At 46.6% G+C, this 9,780-nt stretch overlaps 1 protein-coding gene across 1 annotated transcript; it reads left to right on the top strand.

The window, feature by feature from the left end:
• Window positions 1–1,017: 1,017 nt before the first annotated feature.
• Window positions 1,018–2,693, top strand: EAH_00034440 (hypothetical protein, conserved; the record flags this gene model as incomplete). The annotated part of the gene is made up of 4 exons (XM_013395805.1): window positions 1,018–1,084; window positions 1,497–1,850; window positions 2,142–2,293; window positions 2,490–2,693. The coding sequence occupies 4 exons, from the start codon at window positions 1,018–1,020 to the stop codon at window positions 2,691–2,693; spliced, it is 777 nt and encodes a 258-aa protein (XP_013251259.1).
• Window positions 2,694–9,780: the final 7,087 nt, after the last annotated feature.

Below are 9,780 nucleotides of genomic sequence, written 5' to 3'. Positions count from 1 at the left end.
TATATATTATATATATATATATATATATATATATATATTCATTTATAACAGCCACTCTGGAGCAGCACCAATATCAACCTCCTCTGTACCTCCCCTCCCCAAGCCCCACTGTATGCATACACTTCCAAGCCCCATTCTGCTGCATGCACTTGCCCCCAGCTTCTCTTTGTAAGGGATTTAAGGCTGTTAGAAACCAACACCCCTTCACCTAAGCCTATAACCTATAACTAATAGTCTCCTCCACTCGAGGGCCCCCAGGCATCTTCTGTGTCTCTTTGCTCGAAAGGGGGCCCCCTTGCAGCAACTAGAAGCGTAAGAGAAACCATAAAGTAATTGGTCGCCGATGCACGCCGCTACAGCAGGAAATTGACTAAGAAGAAGGGAGAGAAAGCTGTGTCTATCTCTGAGTCTGTGCATGCAGCTGAGGAGAATGAGAAGAGTATATACCCATATATATATACCTTTGTGTTTATATTCTTCGCTCTTTATAATACAACACACTTGAGTGATGCTGCAGAGCGAAAGCAAGCAGCAGCAAAAATCAATGTAGTGCTGCAGCTGCACGTTGCTGTGGTATTTTGTTGACGTTTTTGGTGCTTTAAAAGACGAATAAAACGAAGAAATTAAAACAAAAAACAAACTAAGAGATAAATACGGCGCGCAGAGGGGCAGACAAACAAGAGGGCGCGATCGGCGCCCATGGGCGCCCGCGTTATGGGAGAATGAATGGGGAGAAATTGGGGTGTATAGGGAGCTACGTTCATATAATGTTTGTATGCAGAGGTGCCTAATGTTTTAAATTGAACTGTATTATATAAAAAAGAATTAAAATAACAGAAATATTGAACCCATCAAGACCACAGCGTACTCGTGCTAACAGCTGTATCTCAGCCCCCTGTCCTTGGGGCGTTGCCTTCAGAAACTCCTTCGCACTTCGAGGGCATCTCTTCTTTTCACTCATTTTGTCTCCGTTTTAGTTGATTTAATTTGTCTAATTTTCTGCAAAAGTATTTTAATATGGTGCGGCTGTTGCGGTGGCGCGTACTCGCGCCCGCTGTCGTTGCTGCTCTGCTTTGTGCAGACGGTGAGATTAGTTTTCCTTCTTTTTTTTCAAGTTTTCAAAATCAGATCAGAATCATTGCATGCAGAGCTTCTTCTTGGGGCTTTGTTCCTTCCCTGCAACAGACTCGATGGCCTTGTCTGCTGCTTCACGTTCTGCTGCATTTACGCACGGTTTACTGCATCTCTTAAGCGAGCTTGTTGATTGCAAATAAATGCTGCTGCACAACTAGTAGAAACCTCTTCGCCTTGCTGCTGCTGCAGTGACAGCAGCGGCAGCAGCGTAGCCCACCAAAGTCTGGTTCTGGGTGTGATTGACTTGCACGTGTGTGGGTCTGGGTTGTAGAGAAGCAGCAGCATTGAATATGCTGCTGCGCCGCGACTGCAGGGGAGTAAATAAAATGCTGCTGCTTCTTTTCTTTGTTCTGTCTCTTCAGCCCCATATCTCGCTATTGCGGAAGAGGAAGGAGAGGCCCAAGCTGAGGTTCCATTCGGCGATGGAGAGCCCGCAGCAGCAGCAGAAACAGCAGCAGGAGCAGCGGCAGCGGCAGACTCTGCTGCTGCTGCTGCTGCACCATCAAAAGGGGAAGACGCCTCAGGGGAGCCCAGTGTAGACACAACCGCCATGGGGATCATTGCGAAGCTAAGGGAATTCCCTGGCTTAGGAGAACACGGCGCCGGGTTGCTGCAGCTCGCGGAGGAGGGTCTTGGCATTAAAGCGAGCACGTTAGAGTTGAAGACAATCGGACCGATGCTGATGGACCTACAGAAGAATGTGCACGAACATTACAGTGAGGCACAGATAGGGGCTGCTTTTGTTGGTGTAGCTGCTGCTGCTGCCGCATCTTTTGCTTTGAGCCAGTCGGAGTGTTGAGGGCTTAGACGCGATGCAGTTGCTGTCTCTGGGGTTTCTTAAACGGTGTGGGAAACGAACAGAAAGCGAAGAAGAGTGGGATATGCACAGAGCGTTGAGTATTTGCCGTGCACCTGCACGCAGCTGGCGCGGAGTCTGTCCATCTATGTGTGTTAATTGTTTATCTATTTATTTGTTTGTTTGTTTGTGTTGTGGGTGCTTGCTTCAGTGCTGACAAAGGGGAACGGAAAGTATAAGCCCTCTTCTCTTCTTACCCGCGTCATCGGCCAGAAGTCAAGAAACCGAGTGATAAGGTCTATGAAGAAGTTCGCTCCAGACACCGAAGATAGCGAGCTCATTCAACAGCTAGACATTGTGACGGTAAATTTACTCTTGAAATTGTTCTTCTATGCGGGTTTCCGCCATCAAACCAACCTGAACATCTCTGCACTCTGGGGTGTATAGGCAGCTCGAAGAAACCAACACAGAGCTTTTGCAAACTTTGGAAGAAACCTAACGGTATATTCGTTGCTTATATTCTTCTTTGTTTTTGCCTTTTGTTTTTTTTTCGACTCAGCATTTGCTGCACGAGCTGCACACCAACCCTAAGAACAGCGTGCACGACTTAATGCAGACAGTTTCAAAAGCGGTGGGTTTCAATTTGGAGGATGAAGACATGAAAGAGTTGTCAGGGCATATGAAGTGGGCTGAGGATTTAATGGGGAAGGTATTCTCCCTGCTGCCGTCTTCACTGAAGGGACAAAAAGCAGAAGAACTTTGATCTCCGCGTCAAAATTATTGCACAACTTAGCAGTGCATTAATGGGGCGAAGAACCAAGCTCATCAAGGCTGGCGCTGTTCACTGCAATGACTGGCAACCAGCCAGCGGTAGGATGCCACACCCAGCTGCTTTCTTTTCAAGTAGTGGGTTCTGATAGGCTTGGAGGCGGGGCAGCGGCAGTTCAAAAGCTGCTGCTCGTACACGCATTGTCTGCTACGCATGGATATTTGGATTGGCTTATTTCGATTTAATCCTTAATCAAACAGCGAGCGAGAACGCAGTTTCCGCTTTTGTCGTTCGTTGTGCGCCTGGTATGCGGTGGAGAACTGGGGCTCAGTTGCCTTCATTTCCTTCTGCAGAGACAGGGACTGTTTTTTCCCTTTCCGCTGACAAGTTTAGTTGTACAGGCGCACAGAACAGCTGGACGCTGCATGCATGAATATGCTTCTGGCCCCGCAGCTGAAGTTGTAACATGTTCTATACAACAATACGAATGCACCTCAGCTGCGCAACACATAACGCTCCCTAAGAGGAACAGCAAGCAAACAAAGCAGAATGATTCTGTATCATTAGCAGCCGCAGTGACAGCAGCAGCTGTTAAGCGGCGGAAGCACGGAGGCGAGGAGGTGGACAAAGTTCTGAAGAGGACGAAGAAAGATCTCCTTCTTCTTAACATTCCGTTTACTTTGTCGTAGTGCAGCTCATATGTCGCCCTGCATGCCTCTCGGCGTGTCTGAGCAGCTGCCACATAATCTGTTGTGTGCAGTCATGTTCGTGATAATGAAAATAATTTCGTGAGGGAAGTTGATGTTGAATGCTCAGACAGGAGAATAGGCACGTAAGAGACGCATTCATAGTTTGAATTGCCCTTAAGGGTCTTCTCTTAAGAACAACCCGCGAAATATGCGTACATCTTCATTATCAAATAAAATAGAACAATGAATCGCAACACACAAGAAGATTAAATCCTCATGAATCGGCAGTACTAGAACAAACAAATCTTCGTTTGCATAAGGAAATGCAGAAATGAAACGTGGGTGAGACTTTGCTTAAAAACAAATGCGATGGGGAAGTATGAATAAAGGAGTAATCAATATTCAATATCACCAGGTGGTGAATTTTTCTTCATTGATCGGTAGAGGTGAAATACGCTTGATGCATTGATAGAAATGCAGAATTGAACACACGAGCCAATCTTCGTGTGCAAACAGAAGTACAGAAATGAAGAGAGTTTTCTTCTGTTTTTCAAAATAAATTTAGGGAGGACCCGTGATAGACCTCACTAAATCTGCAGAAATACAGAAATAAATCACGTTTGAACCTTTGCAAATCGACAGAAATACAGAAACATAATTCACGAAGTGTCTTCGTAGATCAATGGAAACACAGAAACGAAACATGAATTATATATAACCTGAACTGGTGAATGACCACTGGTCTTTACACGCAGTGAAAACAGTGGATGAATCTTGAATTGTGCATTATTATTATTCCTGTGCAGCAAATTAAATAAGCATTATTATAGTACATTTTATTTACTAGAATTAAGACAGATAAGGAGAAAGAATCGACTATTTGCTCCATTTAAATTCATACAAAATGCTCTGATTCAAACCATGGACAGAAAAAGCAAATAAAAAGAAGTGATCGTGAAAACTCCATACAAAAATCTGCACAAATCTGAGGTGTATGGACACCTCTTTAATGCGTTCATTTGGTGTTTGGGTGTATGTGTGTTCATTCATTTGTTGTTTGTTTGCAAACCGAGAGCCAGATACAACAATGCGCGCGGTGCGCTCTCTCCATTAAACGCAAACCACTAAAGATATTCAACTAGTGAATTATCAAAACCATTTTACTCCTTTTCTGTCCTTTTGTGCATGCAGTTACTGCAGCAGTAGACAAAAACAGCACCACACAGCAACAGAATTCAGTAAGGAGGAATCGGTGGATACTGACTCAGAAACTGCGGATCCAATGGAGTTATTGCGTTTTCCTTTAGATCATCCATACTACCTCAAACCATTCTAAAAGTGCAGGCTTAAAAATAAGGAAAAATTCATAAAAATTATACAATATTCACTTCTATAGTGGGCCGCTGCTCCTGCGCAGCCGACTAGCGGCGGCTCACACGGGCTGCTGCTGCTGCGGTTCTCTGCGACATGCTGCTCCCTCTTTTTGTCGTTTTTGCGAGTAACGCATGGACTGTATAGGCATCTTTTGCTTTTTTGACGCCTTTTAAGGTTTTAATTCAATAAAAATAAAACAATTTCACAGAAGAAGCCACCACACACAACAGCGCATCGATTCCCCCAACCGCTGCGAGCCCTCACTCACTTCGGCAGCAAACCCCCAAGCTAACCTGTAGAATTTTTTCTTTTTCTTCTCCGGAGTTTATTCTGCAGCGCAACTGCTCGGCAGACAAAGTGCTTCGAGTTGCTGCAGCCCAACACCGGCGTTTCTGCAGCAGCAGCAGCAGCAACAGCAGCAGCTACAGCCGAAGCAACAACAGCAGCTGCGGCGACAGGGGCAGCAAAATAACGGCGGCCATCATCCATAAGCAACAGCAGCGACAACAGCAACAGCAGCAGCAGCAGCATCAGCCGCAGCTCTTGCTAGTCCCTGCTGTTGCTTGGTGTTGCATTTCGTTCTTTTCCGGCAGACTGAACATTCAGACAGACGGCGCCCTGCGGGCCTAGCAACACGACCCTTTGGAGGTCGTGTGGCTTCAGCTGCATTGTTTGGGGGGTTAGGGTTTAGGGTTTGTGGCTTAGGGTTTGGCGGTGAACTGGCAGCTGTTGAGAGGTGGTACTCCCTTTACATATTTTTGCTGCTGCTGCTGCTCCTTCGGCCGCCGTATTTGGGGTTAATCACCTCTTAAAGGAGTTATTTTATGCTTCGTCTTGGGGCTTTCCTTGCATGCATGCATCAGTCTGTTGAGTGCCTATACCGCTTCATAGTAATCTGTTGCTGTACTGCTTACGCTGTATATATACCCTGCACCCTCGTCTAAACCCTAAACCCTAGAGCCTTTGCTAGGTGATGGCCTGCTGCGGGTGTGGTGGCCCTTCTGCGGGCAGCAGCAGCAGCAGCAGCTGCTGCTGCTGCTGCTGCGGGGTGTGTGATGGCGACGAGCAGCTGGTGCTGCAGCAGCAGAAGCGAGCGGAGAGCCTCGAGGAGCTGAGAAGAATGAAAGGAGTAACAAAGACCTCTATGACTCAGCTAGCTGTAGAACAGCTAGCTGTAGTAGAAGCTGCTTACTCTAAACTTGGCAGCAGAAACCGCTGCCTCTGCTGCTACCCTCTTCAAGCCCTAACACGGGGGCCGCTGTTCCTCGCTCTCTGTCTTTTTACTGCTGCTCTCTTTGCTATAAATTCATACCCTGTAGAGCTCAACCAAGTAAGCAGCAGCAGAAACAAAACATATAAACAAAACAAACAAACGAACAACAAACACCTAAACATATACAAAAAATCAAACAAGTACACAAACAGTACACGCAGGCACACAGATAACAACAAACAAACGTACAAACAAATTATATAAGCAAACAATTATAAACGATCAAAGACAAATGAAGAACTACATTAAACAAGCAATGATAGACTAGCAAATACTTTCTCTATGTGTGTTTGTGTGTGGGGTGTATTTGCGGTGTCTGTACAGATGCTGCAACGCAGCGAGATTGCTGCTTTGTTAGGCGTTGATTATTTATTTGATTTAAATACATTCTTTCTTTTTACTGTCTGCTGCATAACGTGTGTTATATCTGCTGCCTTCCTTATCTCAGCTCTCCGTCTCTCTTCTTTTCTCTCCCTAGTAAGTGAAGCCCCCCGCCAAACCCTAAACCCTAAACCCTAAACCCTAAACCGTAAACCCTAGTGTGTGTCTCTCTGTTTGTTGTATTATATTATATTATATGGTTGATTATATTTGTTTTGTTTTGTGTATAGATTGAAGAAGAATTAACAGCAGCAGCAAGGGAGGAGCTGCTGCTAGATGTGCTGCCGTCTATACAGCAAGACTTTTACTCTTTTTTGCAGCGGCTGCAGCAGCACTTTGTGCTGAGTGAAGATTTTAATGAAGCAGCAGCAAAGAGAGGCAGCAGACAGCTGCAAGCGCTGCTGCATGCACGCATATCTCTCGTGTGTCTCTACAATAAGGGATCTCCTCTTTCTGCTCGCCGAAGTATTCAAGAGAGAGTGGGGCTGCTGCATTTCTTGCTGCAGCTGTTCTTCTTCTTTATACCCTGGTTTGTCTTTACTTGCTGCAACTGCATGCAGCTCCTCGTATTCTGCTCTCAAGGCCCTTGGCTTCTCCCACAGGAAACAGCAGCAGCAGCAGCAGCAGCAGCAGCAACAACAGCAGCAGCAGCAGCAGGAACAGAAATGAATGCCCCACAAGCTCTGCAGCTGCAGCAGCAGGCTCTTGCATCAGAGGCCGCCTCAGGGCACATCATTTGCTGCTTTATTTTAAATGCTTCTGCTGCTCTTTATTTAATTATACTACAAAGCAACTGTCTCCAGCGCTGCTTCACCAACTGTCTGTACAGCCGAGTGCATGCAGCAATCGTAGACCTGTGCAATCGCCTCGTGAGACCTTGACCTCCTGCTGCTGCTGCTGCTGATGCTGCTGCTGCTAGTGTTTCTCTGTTCTGTCTTTCTGTCTCCTGTTGCTGCTGCTGCTGCTGTCTCTCTTGTGTGTCTCCTTGTGGTGTTGCTGTCTCTCGTTTCTCTGCTACTGCTGCTGCTGCTGCTGTCTCTTGTCTGCCTGCTTGTGGGTTTGCTGCCTCTCTTCCCCTCTTTGTCTGTCTCCGCCTGTTGCCGTTTGTCTCCTTTTGTCTTCGTCTTTCTTTGCGTTTGTCTGTCTCTGCTACTTCTTTCTATCTCTTTCTACATTTTATTTCTCGCTGTCTCCTTTTGCTGCATTTAATAAGATACCCCAAGGGCCTCTTAAAGGCAGGCGAGCTGCGTAGGGATCGCTGCTTCTGCTGCTGCTGCTGCTGCTGCTGCTGTTGGACGTGCAACTGAAGCAGCAGCAGCAGCAGCAGCAGCAGCAGCAGCGTGTGCTGCTGCTGCTTTCTTTGGGTGTCTTTTTCCTGCAGCGTTGTTTGTTCTTGGTGTACTGTTTGTGTATTTAGAATTACAGTAATGAGAATTGAACAAGTAAATAAATAAATAAAGCCCTAAAGAAATAAATAATAAAGACGAGCAAATAAAAATAAAGCGGATTCTCTTTGTCTGCATGCAGATCCTTAACACTTGGGAAGAGGCGGTAGTGCAGCAATTTGTAGATTTTATTAAAGAGCCTAAGACAGACCTCAGCACAAGACACGGCAGCAGCAGCAGCAGCAGCTGCAGCTGCAGCAGCAGCAGCAGCAGCAGTTGCTGCGGGCAGTATATCCCAGCAGGCTTGGATACCCCACAGACGCCTCATTCCCCCACTGCAGCAGCAGCAGCAGGGGCTAAAGCTGCTGCTGCTGCAGCAACCGCAGCAGCAGCAGCTGCTGCAGCAGCAGCAGCAGACCCAAAAGATCAGCTGCACCAGAGACTCCTCACTGCTGAGTCTTGCGGCAGCTTCCCAACGTCTCATCAAGTCGCTGTCCAGGTACCCTAAACCCTAAACCCTAAACCCTAATAAACCCTAAACCCTTGTTGCATTGGCTGCACATATCACTTGAGACCTCAGCAACAGCATTATGAGGCACTTAGATGATGCAGCAGCAAAATTTAATAGAGAAGCAGGGGAAGGAAACAGCAGCAGCAACAAAACAGCAGCAGCAGCAAAACAGCAGCAGCAGCAGCAAAACAGCAGCAGCAGCAGCAGCTGTGCGGGGCTGACGTTCACTACGGCTTTGATGACATCTCCTCAACTCCTTTCCTGTCGCTTCTGCTGCTGTTGTCGTTGCTGCTGCTGCTGCTGCTGTTGCTGCTGCTGCTGCTGCTGCTGCTGTGCAGGCTCCTCGGGTGTCTCCTCACAGCTGCGTGCGCTCTCCTTATTTATCTCTGGAGCCCTTTGGGGTGTCTGTGGAGACAGCGAGTTGTCCAGGGGGTTTCAGCAGCATTAATGAAAATGAATGAGCGATATAATAAACTGTCTCCTTCATTAAAAGAAAGGAGACAGGTATTAAAGTGTCTCCTTCATTAAAAGAAAGGAGACAGATATTAAAGTGTCTCCTTTGCTGTCTCCTGCAGCAGCAGCGAGCGCTCGAGGCATAACGAGGCATTAGCCAATGCAGGGGAAGGATAAAGACCAGACAGCAGCGGTCTCCTTCCTTGCTGCAGCAGCTGCTGCTGCAGCAAATGCTGCTGCTGCAGGCTGCCTCTGCGTCTTTAGCTGTCTCCTTTGCTGCTGCCTCTGCAGCAAACCAGCGACGTCTTAACATCAAGACAGAGACAGAGGCTGCTGCTCTCTCTGAGAAGACAGTTGCGCTGCCGAGCAGCAGCCGCAGCATCAGCAGCAGCAGCAGCAGCAGCATCAGCATCAGCAGCAGCATCAGCAGCAAGAGCCCTCTACTTTTTAAAGTTGCTTTGGGGAGGGCGGTCTGCACCCATCTCTTTCAGTCTCCATGGTGTCTCCTTTTTACTTCTCCAGCTTGCTGCTGCTGCTGCTGCTGCTGCTGCTGCTGCTGCTGGTGTTTCTGGTTTTAGTTCTAGTCTCTGTGTGTGTCTCCTGCCTTCTGTCTCCTGTCTCTTCTTTTGATAAGAAAAGAGACAGACAGCAGAAAGAGACAGCCAACCGTTTGCTGTATGTATGTTCAGTTAGACAAACCCCACACTACTCCAGCTGTCTCTAAACTGCAGCAAAGCAACGAGGCAGCTTGCTGCTGCTGCTGCATGCATTTCGTTTCTCCTCTCCTTTAATAGAGACCGTTAGGGGGCCTTTTTTAGTCTCCTTTTGTTTATTTATTTACTCTGTCTCCTTTTGTTTATTTATTTACTCTGTCTCCTTTTGTTTATTTATTTACTCTGTCTCCTTTTTTATTTATCTTGTCTATTTCCTTTTGTTTATTTGTATCCCTGACCTTACTAATATACATATATATATATATACATATATATAAATGTATATATATATATATATATAT

Source organism: Eimeria acervulina, genomic scaffold (genome assembly GCF_000499425.1).
Source record: "Eimeria acervulina Houghton genomic scaffold, Eah_scaff352, whole genome shotgun sequence".
NCBI lineage: Eukaryota > Apicomplexa > Conoidasida > Eucoccidiorida > Eimeriidae > Eimeria > Eimeria acervulina.
Note: the sequence above shows the minus strand (reverse complement) of the source record. Positions and strands in the feature narration are given on the sequence as shown.